Below are 23,612 nucleotides of genomic sequence, written 5' to 3' on the forward strand. Positions count from 1 at the left end.
CGAGCAAACACACATGAAAGTTTGACCTCGCAGACACAAGCGATCCCGCGACGCTCGTCCGCAGCTCTCGGGGTTCTGCAGAGGAGGCGCGACACTCGCATCTCTTGGAGCGAGGCCTGCGCTTTCACACGCTTTTAAAGAACGCCGCCGTCGACCTCGACACATCAGCCGCCCTCCAGTGGCCTCGGGGCAATGCAGGCGCCCACACATGCACAGTTTCATCCTGACAAGGCGACAGCAATGCCAGTTTAAACATGCAAATTCTGAAACTTTATTTCAGCGAGAGACGTTCCAGAGGCGTGATTGAAGCTAAGTGCTCCGGTGACGGAGGCTGGCGGTGAGATCACACGTTCAGGGTGTCAGTCAGACAGTCTGGGGCACCACTGACGATGCTGCCGGCTGATTCATTGTTACTCTGACATTACAGATGCAAATTAATGCTACCAAAAAAAAAGGAGGAAAAAGTTTATTTTCTGCTCAAATTTGGATAATATTTTAAAGAAGCTGCTGGAACCAGAGGACGGGACACGGGCCACATACACACCTTGAATAAACTGCAGAAACACTTCAGCAATAAAGGACTGAAGATCCATCTATCCATCTATTTTCATTACACACTTCCTCCTGCACTCAGGGTTGCAGAGGACTGAAGATACTGAAGGAAAAATCTGTTGTCTTGACCGGGAAGATATTGTGCCATCCTGACAAAGATAATCATAACAGCAGTAATGACCATGATGATAATAATAATAATAATAATAGAACAGAAAAAGAACCTCTAAAGGAGTGTCTGCAACAGGATGTTCCGACTGATAACTGAGTTCCCAGTGTCCCCTGCTTCCTCCTCTGTGTTCAGACACCAACGCAGGCAGATTGAGAGTCTAAACCCTGAAGATGTCTCAGGTTTTCTTTGTGAGAGCGAAAGAGGATCATACAATCGTAATAGCAGTAAAAATAATAACAACTCAAATGCCTCAGCGCAAGAATGTTGTTCTTCCGCAGCTTCAACAGCTGATTGTTCCTCTGCTTCAACCCAACGGATGAAATGAAATCTTGGCGTTGAAGGGGGGGGGGGGGGGGGGGGAACGGTAGGCTTGTAACAATTCCATTATTTCCAGTGGGATCAATACGCCTCGTTTCTGTCCCGTCAATCCAAAATCTCATGAATCCATTTTGAAAAGGTCCAATCGGGAAGCAATACGACCGGACCAATCGGCTTCCTTTTAAAGGGAAAGAGGCGGGCACTACTGCCATGACTGATAATTGTAAACAGAGGGTCATGCTGCAGAATGAGCAGTGTGTGTGTCAGTGTTGGTCAGTCTTATCACAGTTGACCAACGGTAAGGTAACCTCAGATGGCAGCTGGATTTTGAAGGTCCCGTCTTACTGAGCTCCAATTTGAATCGAACAATCGGTTCAAAACAAACAAACAAACAAACATGCGAGCGCAGGTGCGACTTCCCCACCTGAACATGTCCCCGAGGCCTTTCAGCATGCCCTTCTTGGCCTTCCCCTTGTCCTTCTCCTTTCCGCCGCCTTCCGGCTTCTTCTTCTCCTTCCCCGCCTTCTCCTTGTCCTTCTTCTTCTCCTCCTTGCTGCGACCCGTGCCGTTGGTCAGCGGCTTGTCGGAGCCGGACAGCGGCGTCTGGTCGGCCATGGTGGACACCGAGTCCCTGCCGGAGCGGGAACTCTCCTCGGTGTCCTCCTCCACTGCGAGAGGACGAGAGAGTCTCTGTGTTAGCCAGTCTTTCCGCCCCAGGAAGCCATTAGAATACATATTACGAGTGATTCTGGAGTTCTGTTCCACGATGAAATAGTAATCATTGGAAGGAGCGTTAGGCATGAATAAAAGAAAATTATGAACAGCGATGAATTATTGACGATTTGCGGGGCAACGCGGTGGGAGAGCGAAAACAGAGGAGAGCGGATAAAGACCTCGGCTGGCGCTTTTCAATCCTCGAAACGGGGAGCATGAGCAGGAATACGACGGTATTGTGAGCGACATTCCTCATCATTGTGTGTTGCCACCGTGCGGTTGCTCGGGGACATATTTGTCTTTTTAACGTCTGTGATCGTATCGGTGAAATTATGATTGTTTTAACGGTTATTGTTCCGAGGACGTTTCAATTCAACGTGTCTCCCAAAAAAAAAAAAAAAATTCCAGACATTCTGATGGGGAAAAAAAAAAGAGAGACAGAGAGCAGAGAACCGAGAGAGTAACTTTAAATTAGGTCTGAAACTAATGACCATTTTTCATTATTAATTAATCTGCCAGCAAGCGTCGCCGCTAATCATTTTTTTCCCCCTTTAACGTGGCGAGAACGATGATTAAAAGAAAATAGTCTTCAAATTGCTTTCTGCTGGACCAACAGTCCGACACCTCGGGGCTGTTTATTTCATATTAGAATAAATGGTGAAAGGCTTCGGTTTATGTCAAAAAGAAAATGAATGGATCGACTGGTTGTTTACAGTTCCACCAAATTACAGTATATTGTGCAACGTCCTTCAACAGTTTATCCCAGAAGAAGACTTTTCCCCGCCCGACTCCTCCTTGTTTCGCCGCCGTACTGTCAATGCAGCAGGAAGTGGCCGTGAGCAGGCGGTTACGGTTAGTCTGGATGTTAACACTCTCATGCACCAGTATGGAAGCCAGCCATCACCTCCACCATCAACACGCGGTGTTTGAGTGTAGTTCAGTCAAGAACAACTGGCAAATGCAGGAAAAACAATTTAACATGAGGTCGTGGAAGGCAGCCACCTGTTGGACCGAACCTGTAACTTGTCTACAAACTGGACAGGTGGGGTTGGCGTAGCGGCTAACGCGCTAGCTAGATAGCTAGCGGTGGACATCTTACACGTCTCCATGCCCTCGTCGTCCTCGTCCATGGCGGGCGCCCGGTCATACGACTTGTCGATGGCCGCCCTGAAGCTCTCGTTGCAGCCCCGCCCCCTGATGATGCGCGGCCGCGGCCTGTGGAAGGGCAGGTCCCCGTTCAGCGTCACCTCGGCCACCGCCGTCTGGAGGCTCTCCAGGGAGCTGGACTTCTTCAGGCCGAGCGACGGACCCACGTCCCTGGTGGAGGAACCTGGCGGGAGGACAAAGAGGCAGGAAGTGGAGCAGAGCGCTGGAAACGACCAACAAATTATGGAGACCAATTCTAATCTACATCTAAACTGGTACGACGCAAAGGATTTGAGTCTTGTAAGTCTGTCATTTTTAAAGCTGAAAGACTCGAGTCTGTTCAACCTTGAGACTGACGTCGCTGTACTGACGGCGTTTACAGCTCTTTCTTTGCATTTTCAGGGAGAACTTCCAGCAAAGTTGTTCTCAACGTTTCTAACTCGTGTTAACTAGCGACATCATCAGGGTGAAAGGGGAGGAGGGGAGTGACGCCAGACTGAACAACCAAACCTGACAATTTAATTGAACTTTCTTTTCTTTATTTACATAATAATTAGAATAATAATATTTTATTAATCCCACACTGTGGAAATTTGCCTAATTACAGCAGCATTTAATGTGCAATGTTGAAAAGGCCGGTGTCAGCTTCCCGCTAATGCTAAACACAGAACATTCAGTCTTAAAAAATAAACAAATAAATAAATAAACTGGGCTTTAAACAAATGTTTGGCATCAACGAGCAGCAGGTGAATATTCCTGCTGCTGCTGCAACTTTGTGGATTATCTCTGCACGCTGACCTGAGAATAAACATCAGGCCTCAGAGGAGCAATAACATTCTCAGATAAACACATCAGCTGCAGACCTGCAGACTGCTGCTCCCACCCAGAGGTGTGCGTGCGTGCGTGCGTGCGTGCGTGCGTGCGTGCGTGCGTGTCTGTGTGTGTGTGTGTGAGTCCCATTCCTCCTGACTGGCTTCAAATTTCATTACAAGATGTGGCTGAACTACGAAAATAACCATCAGCTAAATCGGACGAACATGACAGTTTAATTAAACTAAGTCTATTTGTACAGCAGAGCAGCATCATTTTTTTTTTTTTTTTTTTTCACTCCGGTGTGGCAGCACCTGAGGGGCCACGAGTGTGTGTGTGTGTGTGTGTGTGTGTCGGTGGAGGGAAATATATGTGAGCTGACGAGGAGAGTCTGAGCACCTGAGAGCTGCCAGAGCAGCAACAACACAACGGGCCTGACGGATGAACAGGTGGCGCTACAATCGATACAGGGGGGGAAAAAATGAAAGGAAGGACAGAGAGCAGTGACTCATCAGGGGCGGAGAGGCCTGAGCTGCACTCGATATCTGTACTAACCTTTCCAGCGGTAGTCACTGACGCTGTCCTTTACTTCTCTTTCTGGTTCCACTTTAAAAAAAAAAAAATAAAAGGGGGGGGGGGCTAAAAACACTTGGTTCTTAGGAAATCACCCTCTGTGATGTCACAGGGGGCATTGTTTCCTCTCTTTGGTTCGTGAACACACCCCCAGCCAGGTGTGGGCTACACTGCCTCTGAAACCAGCTTGTTTTTGTCCCTTTCTATCCATGCAGAACTCCAAACAAAGCCTCAGTTTAGGCACAATGCTGTAATCAGAGGGCTAAACCGCTGCGTCATGCATATGGTATAAAATGTGACCTTCAAGGGCAGGAAAACACATGTTTGGCTCGCCATTTTACTGACATCGCCATGACTGACATCTTGAAAACTACTCAGAAGACCTGCCGCAGCCTGCAGGGTCGTTTACAAACAGGAAAGTCTGCCAACTAGCTGGAGAAAAAAAAACATACAGACGTGTGACACACATACATGACAACATACATGTATGCTCTGTTCCCGTGAAATATCACACGGTGACGGCCTCGTGAAAGACCCGGCGGTGGGATGGATGATTTCAGACCTGGCAACCAGCCCCGTCAGCCCTGAATAATTTGTGTTGCCGTGTTTGTTCAGGGTGACACTCATCTGCAGACAAGGAGGTGATGGAGCGGAGCGCAGCAGCCATGTCAGGAACACGGCGCAAGGAGGCCAAAGGGACAGGGACTGCTGATGGCAGGGTGGGGTGACTGACCCACTAGGACTGTCATTTGTTCTGGCTACGCTAGGCGGGCTCAAGCTACGGGGTTTAATCCGGCCCACGAACTTAAAGAAATTACACTCATGGTGAGTAAGTAATAAAATAGCTTTCATCAATTCTGTTCAGTGTTGTAAGAGTGACTTCAAGAAAGAGCTGCATACCGTGGGGCTTCAAAGACACACATTGCTGTCATCAAACCATGTTTTCCAACACATCCCATGACGTATATTTTCTCCAATGAGGTGGGTCACCAGAACACTCCATGCATCCGCTCCTGCTGGGGCACCGCTGCCGAACTGAACCTTAGAACCCATCGTGGGCCACCTGTCAAAACGTTTGCCCACAATTTCTGTCATTCTCGGATAGAAGGTCATAAAATGTTGGAGTGTGACGCTCTAACGGTGTCACCCGTTCTGTGTCTGTCGATAGGCAGCTTCCCGTCCCGTTTGTTCACAAAGCCTCCCACTGGACCGACAGCGAGCAAACGCACTGCAACCTTGGAAAGCAAACGCCAATACCATGTAACGTGCCACGAATGATAACGTTTGCTAAGACTATGCTGGAGTCAACCCTAAATCTGCTTGCTGTTGCCAGAACCGGTTTCGCTCAGCTGCGCCCCCTAGCGGCGAAGAAAGCCCCGCACATTGCCAGCATAAGGTCGCGGTTCCTGTAAACTCCGCCCCTCAGTCCAGTCACAGCCTTGATGTTTTTACTGTCTTACTCCATATACGGACAAGTAACCCCAGTAAAGATAAACTGTGCTGTTTGCTCTGCTGCTGCAATGAGACGTGACTCCGCACACGACTCAGGAAATCCATCACAAAAGCCGCCGCCGCCGCCGCCGCCGCCGAGGCACAACCGCTGTCCGCAGAGACTGTGACGGCTCGCGCCTTTTCCTCCCGGACTGTCGAGAGACCACTCACAGGAACATAAAGACACAACATCTTCCCAGAGTGCCGCCACGAATAAATAATACCGCAAATTAAAGCTGCCGTTTGACAAATGGCGGAGACGAGGAACGGCCGTGAATGACTGCTGCTGGGTTTTTTTTTTTTTTTTTTTTCTTCTTCTTCTTCCCGCGCCGCCGTCTGAGTGAAAAAGATCCGGCGTCGTGGAGGAGTTTTGGACTTTCAACCACGTGACGCAAGAGAGAAAAGTTTGTCGGGCACAAAACTTCAGTGTGTCGCCGTGACAGGAAGTTGGAGCCGATCTCATGGTTGCCGCACGCGAACACACACACACACACACACGCACGCACCGTGAAAGCACTTTTAACAAGTTTTCCATTTTGTGCTTCTCCACCAGACCTCTGCGATCCTCTTTTCACGCCGCTTCTCCGTCTTCACACCTCGTTTTGGAGCGAGGCGCTCGGCGGCCGGGAAAGTTAATCTGCCGCCGAGGCAGCGCCACCTCCCCACCGTGTCTGTCTTTTCTTTCCCTTCACACTTCCCCGTCCCCGTCCCCTTTTTGTCCCTTCTTCCGATCACAGGCAGACGCGACGGTGACGGATGACTGGCTGTCGGGTTCGGGTTAGGACGCCGTGGCGCTCCCCTCATCCGCCGGACACCAGCAGGTCCGAGGCGGCGAGGAGAAAACCAAACCCTGCAGTGAAAACCTGCAGCTACTTCGGCCTGCAGGTTGTCGATGTGTGTGTGTGTGTGTGTGGGGGGGGGGGGGGGGGGGGGGGGGGGAAGAGATCCCGGATGGATAATCAACAAATTGGCTGCTGGTTCGTTTCGCCACATCGACTTGAAAAAGCAACTCAGCTGCAATGCCACTTTACAAAAAAAGCACAATCTGTGCAACAACTATGACTAACTATATCTGGTGTCGTTATTCACATCTTAATTTTGCATCCCAGGATCACGACATACTCGAGATGACCAGAAAGCGGCACGGTTAGCCCTCTGTTTACAGCCCCTGGTAAAAACTGATGCTTGGTTGTCCACGTCCACAAGTTTGGGAGGGGATAAAAACTAAGGCGGAGCAAACACTTGTCATGGTCAAGCGTGTGATGGTTTATATTATAGAAATATGGTAAACTGATTAACACATCTGTGGATGATTAGTTTGTTCCAGAAGTGTGTTCACCTCGTTAACTATGGTACTAATATTAGTATGAGTATTGTTTTCTCTTTTGCTTCTAATCTATTTGCTGTTATATGCACGTCTGTTGTTTTTTTGTATTTGTTGGCACGGCTATGCTGCAGCTATAGGTCATTCTTAAGACACTAAACAGAGGGGCCCGAGTGTTTTTAGCCTGCCACTATCAGACAATCTAATCGGATTAAATGGAGCGGGAGTGATGGACAGTATGGCAGAGGAAAGAGGATCTGGGAAAGCGAGCGAATCACAATCATCCACTCACACTGACTCGTGATTGGTCCTCAGGCTCAAACCGCTGGGCCACTTTCTCCTCGTTCCTTATGTAAATTACAGTTATAGCTGCCAACTCAGCTTTTTTGTTTCTACTCTCATTGCTGAAGTCAAATTTTGCAAATATCAGCATTCCTCAAAAATACACATTCAACCCTTTGGGGAAGAAAAAAAGAAAACGACAACCGCTCCAACGCAGTGACTGATTGTTTTGCGGCGCTTTCAGTCACTGTTTGCTTCCCGTCAATAAAGCTGCAGACCGGGTGTGCAGGTATTTCAAACTGAAAGGAATAAACTGTGGCAGCTCGGCGGGGAGCGATCAATCTGTTTTCTTTTCCCCGGCGTAATTTTAATTTCAAACATTTTTAATTCGAAACAACGCAATTGTATTGATTTCTGGACAAGCGCCGGCACAAACGAAAGGGCAGCTCGCTGGGAATAATGAGCAGAACTCTGGAGTTGAAGCACACGACACCGGCTTCTGCAGCGCCGGCAGTTTGTTCTCCTCCAGCCTCCTCTGCTTGTTCGGGCCATCGACTCCATTATTTCAATAACTGTGCGTTAAGTCAGCAAAGAATGAGCCTAATCTGAAGCAAAAGAGTAATTCCCTTTAAATGAAAGCAGCCTCCTGGAGGCTGCGCCGCATAATAGAAAAGGTTTTAACGCCACTTGCGCCGCTCAGTCCCAGGTCTTAGCGTCTGAACCACAGGAGGGGTAAAGGAGGGAAGGTTGGGGGGAGGAAGAGGAGGCGGCGACTTCCCTTCGAGCCGTCGGCGTGCTTACCTGCGAGAGCCTCGGGGCGAGGGGTGAGGTTAATCTCATCAGCGACTGTTAAGAGGAGAAAAAAAGGAAAGGAAGAGGAGGAAAAGAAGGGAGGGGCACAAACATTTGGGCTGGGAGTTAGTGCCGGTCACATTCCACATGCAGCATCCAGGTGGCGCCGGCGGCCACACGAGAAACAGAGAGGGCCTCGTCTCAATTAGGATCGGACGCCATGCGAGACAGAGGGGTGAGAGGAGGGTGAGGATAGCAATCAGAGTAGTGTGATACCAAGACGGTGGCAATCTGTTCGCAGAAGATTAGATACGATTACAGAGTGGGATCGGGCGAGTGAGTGAGCTCGTGAGCGGTGAGACGGCGGCAGCCGAGTCAATCGGCGGCAGTTTGGCGGCAAGTCCACGCAGCAGCCGCAGGTTCTCGGGAGAGACGTGCAGAGGCCGTTATTACAGAGGGGCGGAGTGGCTGGAGAACATTCTGAGAGGAGACTCAGGTCAGATGCACCGCGTTCACACACGGTGCCTCAGAGGACAACAACCCTCTGACTTCCTGTCAGAGTTTACCTGAAACGTGTTCAAAAGCTTAAAGGCCTGAAAAACTGTTTTGATCTCCAGGGAAGTGACCAGTAACGTGGTGTTTAGGCCGAGGTGGACATGAGACGTTTTAGGATCCTGTTTCTGTTATTCAGCTGCAGCCCAGTGGAGTCAAAAGTAAAAGTTGGCGCTCAGCTAGTTTACGCAGACCTTGACGGCAGAAGGAAGGATAACTGCTCCGCAGCCAAACAGGAAGAGGAAGTCGATGCTGCCACAGCAGTGAGTCCATCAGAGGTACTGGGACACGGCTGCTGCTGTCCGTGGTGCTGATTCGAGACTGGCCGGCACAGCTGGAGCTGCCCGTCCTGATGCACTGTCACAACGGAGTGTGTGTGTGCGCGTGCAAGTGTGTGTGCATGTGAGCATGTGCTTGTATGAGGTCAACGTGACCCCAATGTACGATTACATTTGACAACATCCCCGTTTGTTTCATTCTGCCAGACTGCATCCTCGGGCCAACGACACAAGGGAGAATTAAAGCGAGCGTATAGTCGAGCGTCCAGCGGGACCAAACGTCTTCCCACAGAATCACGGTGAGCAGTTGAATGAATTTAAAAGGTTGCATTGACACAAATTGTGGCACAAATGTGAGTTCATGGTCAAACTCTGGCTATAGATTTTTAAAGATTCTTTTTGGGGTTGTTGTTTTTTTTTTTTTTCAATATTGCTTCTGAACATTTAAACACATTTATTTATTTATTTTGATTTTTGAGTTTCTCTAAACAGTGAGAAAGCAACTTGTAAACCCACAAAAGCAACTTCTTAATAACACTTAAACAAAGAGAAGGTGATGATAGCAGGGTTTTTCCTGCAGGAAGTACCTAGATCCATGCTCTTGGACTTGCGCGTCTTGATGATCTCCAGCTGGGCGGCGTCTCCGAACTGCTTGGTGCGCTTCTCCGACATGCTCTGGCGTCCGAATCCCTCTCGTTGGAACGCGGCGTCGGGATCGTTGTCGTCTGGACTCAGAATGCTGAAAGGGAGGTGAAGGAGGAGACGAAAAAGGAGGAGGAGGAGAAGAAGCGCTTTTAGAAGCAGCCACGATGATACGTTTTAATCCCCTCATCCAAAAATGTTTCTTTCAACAATCAACTCTAAGAGGCACCATCTGATTGGCCAGATACAATCCCTCTCAAAGCATCGACTCCAGGCAGACTAAACGCAACTTACCGCAGCTCTCCATGATGGAAATATTTCATTCATGGAGGGCTACATTGTGACAGTTGTGAAAGTTCTATTGTGCGGCCTCATCCATCCCTCGTTCCTCCACACTGACACAAAAAGGCTTCAAGACTCTCACAGGTGGTGCCAATGTGGGAGTCCTTCACACCCGGCTGAAGTGGGGCTTCCCCAGAGAGTGCCACTTACAATCAGACAGCAATCAAAAGGGGAACACACTCACACACAGACTGATGATGTTGGATTGGAACGCTCCACCAAGGTGACATTCAGAGAACTGTCGTTCTCGTCATTCTACAGCTCAAAGTCGCAAACGCTTCCACAGTTTTTAAACCTTGAGATTGAGGATGAAACAAACAAACAAACAAACAAAAAAAACACCCACTCTTCGTTCTGGGCTGGCGGCTCTTTGGCCCACGGGGGAGTCACGTCGGCGGCGAAGGCCACGTCGTCGTGGGAGCTGGAGGACGACTGGTCGGACAGGTGCGGCGGAAGGAGGGGCGGCCGGTCGTCCTCGATGATCACCGTGTCGTCCTGCGGCATGTTGACCGTCGGGGAGAGCTGGTAGTTTCCTGAAGAACAAGAACAGGAGAAATAGTTTTGCATCCAATGTTTGCATCCCCACCCCGTCGGGCCACAAATTAGCTCACTGAACATTGTGCTCATATGTGTATTCTGTTAGAGAGGGCAAAAGTACAGACAAAAGACACAAGACTTGAATAATAAAAACACAAAAACAAAAGAGGAAATGTATTTTTGATGTTTAAAGGACATGAAGTTATTAAACAGAATCATTGTCAGCGTGGTTTAAGGAGCCAGATTAATACACTCAAAGCTGAGAAGGTGAGTCAGAATGAGTGCTTTGTTACTGGGGGGGTGGGGCCAACAAGGCACTGCATGTAATTGGCTGAGACGGTTTCAGTCCCAGAAAAAGCATTAGTGGAGCCAATCCAATCAGGAAGACAAGTGTGGGCTTGGTTTTCCAGACACATCAGTCAATGATGAGGCTAAATGGCCCAAATTTGGTTAGAAATGAGATTCATTTAAATTTGGAAGATGAGTTTTGGTCATAATTACCGGAACAGCGGGATTAGATTAAGATGATTAATATCCTGAAAAAGGGATTAAGTGTAGAAGGAGACAAATAGGGAAAAATAAACAGCAACAGAAAAAAAGAATCCATGCTATTTAAATTGAAATGGGTTTTATTTATGAACGGCAAAATGCTGCAACAGACACTATATTATCACTATTTTCATGGAGGAGGGGGTGGAAAATAAGAACTTCCAAACAAAAGAGTTTTGATTTTGGAAAGTCTTGAAGTGAAAACGCCCCGGGCTAATCGGCTTAGACCCGGAGCAGTTTTTGGCAGCGGGCGCATTTTGTGTTTCCATGTCAAAACACGGCGATTAATTCCAGCCGTGCCCTCGCAAACAAAGATTAAAACCTCGCCGTTCTCAGGCAGCAATAATAAAAAATAGTTTGTGTGGAGAGCGCCGCCCGCCCCCATTGACATGCAGCGCAGGAAGACTCTGCCCCTAATCTGCAGGTTGTGAAATTGGGAGCTGAAGGGAGCAGCTTCATAAAGGCCCTGTGTGCTGAGCCCTGTGCGTGTGCGTGTGTGTGTGTGTGTGTGTGTGTGTGTGTGTGTGTGTGTGTTGGTCCTTCAGAGAGTTTTTGGCTTCAAACGCAGGGGCCTGCAGCTCGGAGCCAAACTTTGTTTGTTTCTCACAACAGAGCACCGAGGGACCCGAAGCAGCACCGCTTCCAGCCAGTGCGGGTGAATGACCTGATGTAAATGGAGCTGAAGGGTTGAAGAGCAGCCTGTGTGTGTGTGTGTGTGTGTGTGTGTGTGAGCGAGAGAGAGAGAGAGAGAGAGAGAGAGAGAGAGTATTCACTCTATGGTTTCTGTAACTTTGCCAAAGTAATAAAGTTTTTACACAAAAATGTGCTGACATTTTTGTTTATATCAAGTCACTTTTAAACGCAGTTGTTCGTGAAACTGAATCAGTGACTCATGTAGAAAGTTCAGTACAATAAAAGTGGCTTGTGTTTGAATTAAATGGAGTTCCTGGGAAGCTCTGAGAAATGGCTCGGTAACGTTTGAACGACTTTTACACGCACGTGCACCTCAGAACCACACACTGTGTGTGTGTGTGTGAAGATGTGTGTGTGTGTGTGTTTACGTGCCTGTGTGTGTCTCTCCTGGTATTCAAGGCGAGGGTCAATGTCCTTAAACGCAGCACGGCCACCTCACGCTCTCTCAGGCCACACACACTGACACACGTATTACACTTTCACACAGCAACACACGCTCACAAACGCACACACAGACACACACACACTCACAAAAAAACTTAATCCCATTTCCCTAAGCAGCCGAGTGCGCCGCGCCGAGAATCCCATCAATGTCACAGTTTGAATCACTGCAGCACAATCAACTGGCAGCCGCCGAGTAGAAAACCAATGAATCTGTCAACCGCTGAAAAGGAGGAGGGGGAAAAAGAGCCTCTTTGTTTCAGCGCCAGCAGCCGAGGGCGGCAGTCCACCGGCGGCAACGCGGCCCCCGTCACGTGAACGCGGGCCACGCCCATCACCTGAGCCTCCGCCCGCACTCCCTCCCTCTCCCCCGCCGGCTGTTAATTTCTCCACCGCGGGACAATAGGTGGCATTTTCCACCTCCGACACCCCGCCAAGCACGGCTGTTTCTGTCACCACACATTTTTTTTCTTCTCTCCTTCCGTGCAAACAGGCCTCCTGCTAGCAGGGGGGCTAGCGGGGAGGGGTAGCACGGGGGATAGCAGGGGGGGGGCGCCATCGCCAGGCAGGAGCAAAAAGGTAGCGAGGAGATTTTCTGGACGGCCGGCAGCTAAATGTGACCGCGGGAGGGGAGAAAAATTGAAGGCAACGCGGCGAAGCTCTTTGTTTCATTTGCTCTCGTCTGCCTCTATTTGCATAATTACTAAAGAGGTTACAGCCAGGGAGGGGAGGGGTGGGAGGGGCGAAGGGATATCAGAAGGTGTCGCCCCCAAGGAATAATTAACTCTCCCCTTTTGTCTGCGACATCTTCGGAGTCCCGCTGAAGGACTGACGCTTGGCGGCGCCTTCGACGGGGACGGAATGGAAGCGAAACGTGACGTGAACCGGCTCATTGTGTTTTCACGCGCGCGGATGAGTCTGCAACAAGTAGGTGGCGCCGCAGCAGTTTAGAGCATTGTTCTGCATGCACCTGAGCCTCCAGACTTGGGATTCGGCCTTTTTGTGAATGTTGTGTCCCTGCACGGATGACCTGGTTGTGTCTTATTTGCAAAGGTTCTGCAAACAGAGACGATCTCCAACCGCTGCACCAAGTTTCACCTCGCCACTCAACAGGCCACGAAAGAAAGAGAAAACGCAAGAGTCTGTTACCACAGCGGGAGGATGTTTGTTGGGTTTTTTTTTACTGCGGGCGTCATCGCTTTGACCGACGGATTTGATTTTCACGACAGTTTCTGTAAGAGTCAGACGGCTTCCGTCAGGAGTTCTGGATAAATATGAGCACGTGCCTGGTGATCTTGATGGACGTCTCTATAAATCCACTGAGCAGCGTATTGCAGCGAGACCCAGCTCTGACCTCTGGCCTTCATCCAGAATTAAACACTGCTTTTAGGTAAAACTTTAATCCTTTTCCCCCTCGGTCCTCTTCAATCTCTGTGCTACACTAAACAACAGACGATTTAAAATAAATAAACAAATAAAAAGCTGCTCCTCCACGCCAAGGTCACACACACACACACACACACACACACACACACACACACACACACACACACACACACACACACACACACACACACACACAGCACTCGGAAAAAGCAGCCTGCTTAAAGTTAAATGCCAAATGTTTGCCGAGCGATTCAGGAACCACGTGGGCGGAGCACGTTGAGCGAAAGCGGTTCCGCTCCTCCTGTGGTGGAACTGAACATCCTCAGGGATGATTTGGAGTGTTTAATAACGAGAACTGGGTCTCGCCATCAGCGCAGCCTCGCCAATCTGATCAACCTGCTGCCGGTTGCGAGGAAGCAGCGGCTGCCGCTATTTGGAAGGTCAGGTGGCTCCGCACTTGTTTAATCTACACAACACAAGTTAATCTGGATTCGTCGCTGCCCTAAATCCTCCTGTTTGCTGGTGATACAGTCTAGATTAATAATATTACACCTCTTTGATTCTATTTGCGGAGAGATTAAGGGGCAGAATCACGCAGTCTACACTTCTGCCTTCCGCCTTGTTGGTTTGATCCCTTTTCCACCTCTTCATTTCTCAGGACTGGCCCAGTTTCATGCATTCACCCACTGGTTCCTCAGCACTGAACGAAGCCGAGGAAGGGACAACAGCAAAAAATAAAAATACATAGTTGCAAATGGCAAAATGTTTCAATGATGTTGTCTCCAAGCGGTTTAGGATGGGATGTTTTTTTCTTTATTATCTTTTCTATTAAATTATTTACAACCATCAGGTTTCTTCAGAACTTCTTCCATTTTTCCATCTGAAGGTTCTCAGTCATCCAGGTCATCTTAAAGTAGAAGGCTTAAGTTGGGGCAAGTGGACTCCGAAAGACCTTGAAATTGGCGTCTCGACGTCAAATGTCTTCAAGCTCCTAAGAACAAGTCCAGTTGCCCCAACTTAAGCCTTCTTCTTCTCCTCCTCCTCCTCCTCCTCCTCCTCCTCCTCCTCCACCTCCTCCTCCTCCTCCTCCTCCACCTCTTCCCTCTCCTGCTGGCCCCGATCTACTCCGGCGTCGGGCTCAATTCCTCCCAGCAAATCCGGTTGCTGACCCTCCAACAGGAAGTGAGATCAGACACCGCACTCTGCTCCAAGCAGCAGGTGGAGGCCGAAAAGAAAGAGCCGCTCCACCCGAGAGGAACTCTGTGAAGAAGTCTGAGATGAGTTCAAACCTCAGCCTCTCTTTCTGCCTCCTTCCTGCCACACCGGCGGCTGACACGCCCCGGTCGTCAGTCAGAACTCACAACTTGCGTTGCCGCCGCCGCCACTAATATGACAGGAGTGTCAAACAAACGGCGTGAACGAGAGCGAGCGCTGAGGCTTTCCGACGTCGCCTTGTTTTTGATTTGCGAGCAAATTGGCAAAAAGGAAGAAAGGAAGGGGAAAAAAAAGAAACGGCAGGGAGACAAAAGATCGCACATCTCAGCCGTGACCGAGCTTGATTTACATTTTGCCGTGTTGTTCGATGAGCAGAGATATTTGCTAACAGAAACCAGAGACCCCCCCCCCCCCTCTCTGTCATCAGTCACTCAGCTCGCGCAGCTGTGCGCTGGATGAGCTGCACGAGCGCTCGGGTTGGAATGGTAATATATGCTCGCTAATCCAGTAGCCTTAATCCATCGCAGACACACACTCATAAAAACAAAACAAAAAAAAAGTCAGGACCACACACACACACACACACACACACACACACACACACACACACACACACACACACACACACACACACACACACACACACACACACACACACAGAGGAGGGAACAGCCGCAGGAACAGAATCAATCACTGGCAGAGGGAACTTCTCCTGGAGGAGTCCGTCTGTCTGTCTCTCCAGCTCCGTCGCTCTTTTGACTCATTTTTTTCCGAGACGTTAATAGCCAAACAGTCCTGACAGCAGGTGAGAGGCGCTAACACAATTAGCCTCTGTTCTGTGGTGACACAGCCTGGCGGCTAACAAGTACAGAATCAATCATGGGAGGAGACGCTAATGAAGATCCGGGCGCTGCACTCGTCTGACGTTCAAGTGGCGGTCGGCTTTTCAGAATAAAACACGCTGAATATCAATAGTTCAATAACATAATTATGAAGATTTGTTGGCAGGGCGGCTCTAATCAATAATCATTAATCCTACTTATTTTTTGATTAGCATCTCAATTTCATTTTATTTTTCATTTGAGAATTTTCTCCTTGAACAGTGCATTTGGGGCCTTTTTCCCCAAACTGAGAGCCTTTTCTGTGCTTCAGCATAAAAAGTTGTGCAACAAGGAACTAACACACATACAACCACCTCCTGGAGCAAGCTGTGGGATCAAGCGAGAGTTCAGCATTAAGGGAGGGAAAAAAAGGCGTGTTGACAAAGGCAACGTCAGTTCCGTGAGAGTATTCACCACGGCAGGAGGAAACAGGAAGAAGGAAGTGAGGACAGGAAGTGCCTCCACACGTACCGATGGTCCGCGGCATCATTCCCTGCCGAGGCATCAGGTTGTCGTCCAGCCCTTCCAGGCCACCGTACAGGGAGTGCGAGATGCGCCGCTCGTGGTCGTCCAGGGAGGTGTTGATGGTCTGAGGCCCGAGCGGACTCCCCGGCGCCTCCTGGAGGAGGAGAGCGGAAGCAAACAAGGATGAGTTTACTTGCATCCCTTCAGCGTTGCGACTCATCACCAGCATCTCCTCGTCTGCGGCATCCGGCGGAGGCAGAAAAGGCAGGAACCCTCAACGCGGACGCGATGCGGTCACAGCGCCGGCAAAAACAACATCGGGGGGGAAAAAAACGGCTGCGCTAACAGCCGCTAACCAGTAATGGATGTGCGCAGCGGAACACCTGTCCAGGCTAACTCTAGCCCTCTGATGAGCAGGATGAACAAGCATGGATTTCCAATAGGCTGTAAAGACCACGGAGCCGCCGGCGAGTTAGAGCAGCGCCCCCGGGGGGGGGGGGGGGGGGGGGCAGTCCCTCGGTTCCCGCGGCGACGCAGCACAAACACACCATTTGTCGCTAACCGTACATAAACACACCTCACCGCTCACTTTCTTCTTCTTTTTTCGCAAAAAAAAAAAAAAAAGAAGAAGATGTGCGTGCGCATCTTCACACTCGGCGTTTGTCTCCTGGCTGGTTGATTGTATTGATCCTCGCCGGCCTTTTGCCCGAGGTGATGACAGCTCACGGCGAGGGAGGGAGACGCCGGGCGCCGTCTCAGCGCTAACACCGTCCCACTCCAGTTCATTCCGGAGCTAAATCAGCCCGATCGATGACCTCAACTGGCCAGGCTGGAAGTCGATTTTTACTTTTGGCAGGAGGTCTCCTGCGCCGATGATCCCTTCAGGCCCTCTAAAGCGGCGGCGGCGGCGCAGCGGTAATGGCCACCTCGGAACAAACACGCGGGGCCGGTATCAGAATGCATGAGTGGGCTCATTAGGAGGCCGCCTGCAGGTGTGTAGTGTAATGACCTTCTGGCTAAAATGGAGATGAAAGCAGTTCGGCCTCTGCAGAGTGGCATTTTTAATGACCTGTTGTATACAGTCAGTGAAGCGCGTTCAAAACAATGTTTCTCACTACTTCATTAAACGCTGCAGTGTGGAATGGCGGGAGCTATTTTCTCACCGCTGCCGAGGGCGTTTTTTCCAATTTGTCATCCGTAAAACAAACATCTCCAGTCGAATTGTTTCTGATTCCCTTTTTCTCCCTTTCTCTCTTTTCCAATAATGGAGCTCAAGTTACTATAATACACATTATAAATGTACCGAAAGCACACCTACACTCGGGTGTTGGCTCCGCCCTTCTCATGCCGTCTTGTTTACGTCTCCTTCTAAACATTGGGAGGGTCTGACAAAGAAGGCAGCTGCAAACAGAGGGCTAAATCTGCTTCGTCCCCGTGAAGGAAATATTCCTTTGTTTCTTTTGGCTGGTTAACGGTGTGTATATTACTGTCACTGAAATGTAAGACCTCTCTGTGTAGTATTCAATTTTTAAAAATATTAGTCACAAAAGGGAAAATGTTACTAATTTCAATTGTATTAAATTTCACTTATGTAATGCATGCTTTTAATTCTGTACACTGCTGGAATGTGTGAATTTCCTCTAGGGGGTGAATCAAGTAGTCAATCAATCAGTCTGATGGACTGGGTTGACACTCGCAGAAGAATGAGAAAAGGTGATGTCACTGGCTCTGATGCAAAGAAGCTACAATGTTGAGCATTCATTAAATATTGTAAGATCATTATAGGCCTCGTGCATGTTGAATTCAGATCGATCTCCAGTAACAATCAGGAGGATTGGGACACCCCACCCCCCACGAGAGTATTGACGGGTATTTGGCACACTGGTGGTCAACATCACATCAAGGCTCTGAATGTGATCGGTGGTGAGCTCACAGAACTGCTTCCTAGACCTGCAATTCACTGCCAAACGGACGAAAATCTTTTTTAGTGGAGTTTCAATCCACTAGTTTTGGCATCAGCATCATTTTCACTTCATTACCGAATGAAAGCGGTTTGATTGGGCGCTAAGCGAAGCGTTGGACTCAAATCTACCCTGGGAGCAGACGGCTCTCCGAGGTCGCCACCTGCTCGCGCCGGGCCGAGGGGACCTCCTCGCCGGATCGACGCTCCGCACCGCAGCTCTTTGCATATTCAGACCCGTAATTGAGCTGCGGCATCCCAGGGGGCGCCACCTGCCGGGAGGAAGTCAGCTGCTGCTGGGAGGTGGGGAGTGGGGGGGGGGGGGGGAGCGCTCGGCCTTGTGATTTATGCGACGGCAGATCTTCCAGATTGATTTGGGATCGGCTGTCGGGGGGGGGGGGGACATGGGGAGGAAAGCGAGGGTGGGATTATTTCATAACGCCGTCGTCGCCGCCAACCGCGTCCACATCCGCCGCAGATCTTCCCTGACCGCCAGCATATTAAGCTGTAGACTTCCTCCTCTCTGACTGTTTTGGACACTGTTTCCTATGAAAAAAAGAGAAGTAGCCTGAGAGCCTGAGAGTCGGAGAGCCTCGGGCCAGGCCTGCGGCTCTGCATGTGAAGACCTCTGCATTAGGCTGATGTGACTCCCTGTGCTCATATTTCATTCCTGCAGCCTGCCGTGTCCCCCCCCCCCCACACACACACACACACACGTGCACAGACACGAATGCAAACATGCATAAGCAGGGTGAACAAAAGCAACATAATAAATAAAGAAATAAAAAATATGCAGACGCTCAAAACGCCGCGTGCACACACACACGCACACACACACACACACACACACACACTGACACACACACACAGGGGTGCAAAACACACCTCCAGGCTTAGCCTCTGCTTTCAATTACTAGACAGACCGAGGGGAAATCAAAAGTTTGACACACCAGGCTGGGAAAGGAGAGCAGGGAAGCCAGGCAGAGCCAGAGGCGAGAGCGGGTGTGTACACACACACACACACACACACACACACACACACACACACACACACACACACACACAGCGACAGGCCGACGTGTACTCCATGCCATGTAAAAACATGACATGGAGCTACCGGGGGGGGGGGTTGTGTACCTCCAATCACAGCCGTGTTTTCATAGCAGAAAAAGGTGAAAAAATAAGAAAATAATAATAATAAATGGTGCAGCTGCCTGAGGGGAGCCGAGGGTTAGCGGGAGGAAACCAGCACAAGCACCTCCACGGCTTTTAATGAGGGAATTTCCCACGACTGGTGCACCAAAGCCGGGATCAGAACAGAGTCTTGACAATCTGAACAGTTATTCAGACAAACTTCTTCCAGCCGTGGAAAAAAAACAAAAAAAAAACAACCCTGGTTTCCAGACCTGCATCGGTTAGTTTGGCAGAATGTGAGTTGCTTCACTCAGGAAGCTGCTGCTCTCACACCCCCGGGCCAACCGGTGATACCGCTGAGAGCCAAGCAGCGGTGGCCAGTAACAGTTCCAGCACTGGGACTGTTACCGGGTGAATGGTTTAGTTTCTCATCCTACGAGCCTCACCTCGTTCCGTTTGGCCACCCGCCGGGCCACGATCAGCTGGATCGTGCCGCGCTTGTTCCCCTCCGTCGACATGGACTTGCGCAGCGTCTCCATGGCGTCCTGGTTGGTTTTTCCCAGCAGCGACTCTCCGTTGACGGCGATCAGCTGGTCGTTGACCCGAAGCCGTCCGTCCTGTCGTAGGAAGAGCACAGGTTCGGTCGCGTCCAGACAGGTGAACTCTGGTCATCGACGTTCAGGAATCGGGCAACAAGGTCACTCTTTACTTTTTCCCCATATATCGTCTTCAGAATCAGTTACCACGGAATATTTGCTGCGTGGTCACGATAGCTTTCGTGAGCGAGACAAAGCGATGATTATACCTACAACAAAATGAGAAATTGTACGGATATAAAAATAAAAACTGTCCATAAAAGTGAACCTACCAAAGGAAGGTCACCACCCAAAACAAGAAACAGGCCTGAAATCTGGTAAAACTCCAAAAAAAGAGTTTCAATAGAGAGAATGAGAGTGATGAGAGGGGAGCATTGATATATTGAAAACTCCAATTTTAAAGAGTTTAAAAGGTCTGGTTTCCTAAATACAGACTAACAGATATAGAAGACGATACTGAACTATAAAAGTTGCAGTCATGCCTGCAAAACAGATCCTGTTTCCAGCTGATCTTAAAGGGACAGTCCAGCCTTTTAAAGGTGGAGATGGAGAGAGAGAGAGAGAGAGAGAGAGAGAGAGAGAGAGAGACACTGCTAACAGTGGCCAATCTGCATTAATAGACCCGGCTGCTAATTGAGCTCCCGCCCGTGGCGCCGCCAGGCCAAGGACTCAATTAAGATCAGAGTCTCTGCCGGAGGAGTCTGACGTCGCAGCTCGTTCCATCACTGTCTCGCCGACAGCTGGCACGTCTCACCCAGCGCAAGACGATGTGCGAGAGCGTCGCATTGATCTGGTGGTTCACTGCCACGCTGTGCACGACAGTGCTGAATTAAAAACACCACATGTATGTATATGTATTTTCACACAAACTCCCAAAATGCTTGCAAACACAAACTTCCCAACTACATGACAAATCCACTCAACTGCACACTAGGGATGCTAATTATCGATTCATTCATTAACCGTTAGTTGATTGACCTTATCGACAGATTAATGATTAATTAATCAGCGGCGATTTTTCCTGAGGACCTAAATTTCACGATGAAAAATGTGTAGGGAATCCATTATTTAACCCTTAAATAATGTTGAGGGTCCAATGTGACAGTAAAAACACCCTAAACATTTATCCCCTGACTTTAAGTTGACCTCTAATGGGTCACATTTAAATAAAAAAAAAAGGTATATTATGACCATCACAGTATCTACAGGTGAATTGCTCTTTCGTGTCATTACACCGTTATAATGATATTGACTGCCCATGTAAAAAATGTTCAATTAATTGCGACTAGTTTCATTTAATCGATTAAATTATTAATCGAGAATTAATCGATTCATTGTTAACATCCCTAGCGCACACACACACACACACACACACACATTTTCTCACTTGATTTCGCTAAACTGGATGGAATTGTTCTTATTTGTCTTGTCAGATGCCTCCGGGTAACTAGTAAGGATATTCAACTCAACAGCCTCAGTCACCGAGCGCACCTTGGAGGCAGCTCCCCCGTTGATGATGGACTTGACGAAGATGCCGAGGTCGGCGTGGTTCTCCTTGGAGCGGTTCCCCTTGACGCTGACACCCAGGCCGGCCGAACCCGAGTCGCTGAGGGGGATCTCGAAGGTGAGGAACTCCCGCGTCCCGTCCGGAGTCAGAACCAGTTCGTCCTCCTCCATCTTGGGCTGCAAGAAGAGGAAGAGGAGGAGCTTCAGTCCGCAGGGCCGTCGGAGCCAGAAAACTGCAGGAAGTCAACAGATCGCAGTGGCTGTTGACTTCCTGCAGAGATGAGGTGGCAAATTCAATCGCAGCAACAATAAAAAAAAAGAAAAGAAGAAAAAAACATTTGTGAAGTCAGTCAAAAGGCTCCTCGGGGTTAATGGAGTGCGCCGCAGACTGGCAGGGAGAAAAGCGGAGTGGGATCAGGGTTCAAACTCATTAGCAGCTGCAGGCTTGTTGTTGTTTGGCGGCGCAGCGTTAAAAACAGGTGTTCGCCGAGGAGACGCAGCGTCTTATCTCAATTATCGGGGTTCTGGTTGATCAGTGACAAAGAAAGCAGGTGAGAGATTTCCATCCAAGTCAGGTTGTTGAAGTGCCTGTTGGCTCCGGTGCAAATTAATCACTGAAGGTAACCGAGTGCGTCTGATCTGCAGCCGCCGCTTCGCTCACACACGCGGCTTCAGCTGCAGCGCAGCACAGAAGAAGCTGCTGCCAAGACAGAACCACACTGCTGGCTTCATCGTCTCCATCGGATCAAAACTACTCGCGTGCAGGTGCATTGTGAGTTTTCCCACAATGCCTCAGTGCAGACCATCTACGGTGTCCTGCTGCAGATGTGCATGTTTCTCAGCAGCCTGTTTTTATTGAGCCACATTAAAGAAAATAGATTGCTGCATCAAAGGAACTCTGAGCGGGTTGTCCAAAAGGTTGCCGGTTCAAATCCCGCTCCATCCCAGTCTGTCGTTGAGTCCTTGGGCAAGACACTTAACCCGAAGTTGCTCCCGATGGGGCTGGCAGCGCCATGCATGCCTGCAGCCACCCATTGGTGAATGAGAGGTCATTGTAAAGCGCTGTGGGGTACCGTGAAGGTGCTGGAAGGCGCTATGTAAGTGCAGTCCATTTACCATTTCATTCACACAGCAGAAAGCGACCCAATCCACAGCTTTGAATGAATCATGTCAGAAAGTGACTCGACCAATCAGTGAGGAGCTACGGAACCACCGGAACCACCAGAACCACGGCCAGCGTCCGGCTTCAGATATTTACTTTATTTATGAATTCTTATGTGGGTGGGATCAACTCCAGAAGCTCCCCTTTCAAGGTTTGAGCTCTTTGTCAATGTATGAAAACAAAAATCCAGATTATTGATGTTCCACACGATGTTTACAACGTTCCCAACTTTGCGACGGCCGAAGAAAACTTTCAGTCTTAAATAACAATGGTGCACCTGCGTCACACAGGTGCTAGCGCTCCCTGCTAGCGCCGCCGCTAATTGACATGCCGAGTGTCTGTTTGTCTCTCCAACAGGTGCCTCCCTCTCTCTCTCTTGCTCGCTCCTCTCTCGCCCGACAACAAAAAGCTATTCTCTCCCTCCCGACTCGCCCGCTCGCTATCTGACAGCTGTCCTCTGAATGGGAGGCGGCGTGCACACTCACGCCTGGCAATTACTGTGCACGGCTAATGAATTCAATCATCAGGCTCGGTGTCAGCGTCTCATTAGCTGCCTTTGTTTGGCGGGAGAGAGAGAGGGGAGAGGGTGAGGCGAGGGAGACAGGAGAGAGCGTGAGGGAAGGAAGGAAGGAAGGGAGCAAAAAAAGATAAAGAGAGGGAAACAATCAGCACCCAGGTGAGTTTGCTTTATAGAGACAAGACACATTGATCTGGAATTATTTGAAGGTTAAAAAACAAAGACAATTCCATGTTTCCAAATGGCCCGCTCGCTCAGTCTGCTGCTAATTGCGACGTAAATCACAATTATGGGTAATCTGTCTCAAGTTCTGATTGGTCAGAGAAATTGTGGTGGAGAATGGAAATGAATCATCATAATGAAAAAAATTAGAGCTGATGAAGGAACAGATGCGAAGAGATCTTTAAAGTGAACGAGCTCGTTGAACGCAAGGAGGAAAATTAGTATTTCCTTTCTTTTGCAGCAATCCCTTAAGAGATTTTTCAATTGATACAGTGAAAGAAAAGTTTATATAAAAAGTAGAATTTATGCTCAAAAGACAAACAATAGCTGTGACTCATCCGAGCAGATGGCAAAAATCTT

General features: G+C 49.2%; 1 protein-coding gene across 4 annotated transcripts in view; it reads right to left on the reverse strand.

Annotated features, from left to right (window-relative positions):
• Positions 1 to 23,612, reverse strand: part of LOC142900288 (partitioning defective 3 homolog) — a 165,460-nt gene that overhangs the window by 48,432 nt on the left and 93,416 nt on the right. For 2 of the 4 annotated variants that reach the window (XM_076044488.1, XM_076044486.1), the window contains 8 exons: positions 21,337 to 21,528; positions 19,696 to 19,866; positions 16,162 to 16,309; positions 10,335 to 10,521; positions 9,592 to 9,743; positions 8,184 to 8,228; positions 2,856 to 3,086; positions 1,467 to 1,710 (listed from right to left, as the gene is read on the reverse strand). In XM_076044488.1, coding sequence (XP_075900603.1) covers positions 1,467 to 1,710; positions 2,856 to 3,086; positions 8,184 to 8,228; positions 9,592 to 9,743; positions 10,335 to 10,521; positions 16,162 to 16,309; positions 19,696 to 19,866; positions 21,337 to 21,528 — 1,370 coding nt within the window. The remainder of the gene's footprint in view (positions 1 to 1,466; positions 1,711 to 2,855; positions 3,087 to 8,183; positions 8,229 to 9,591; positions 9,744 to 10,334; positions 10,522 to 16,161; positions 16,310 to 19,695; positions 19,867 to 21,336; positions 21,529 to 23,612) is intronic. The other 2 variants (XM_076044489.1, XM_076044487.1) reach the window with 1 other exon arrangement.

Source organism: Nelusetta ayraudi, unplaced genomic scaffold, assembly GCF_046127955.1.
Source record: "Nelusetta ayraudi isolate G7.1 ecotype Tasmania unplaced genomic scaffold, CSIRO-AGI_Nayr_v1 ptg000081l, whole genome shotgun sequence".
NCBI classification, from domain to species: Eukaryota; Metazoa; Chordata; class Actinopteri; order Tetraodontiformes; family Monacanthidae; genus Nelusetta; species Nelusetta ayraudi.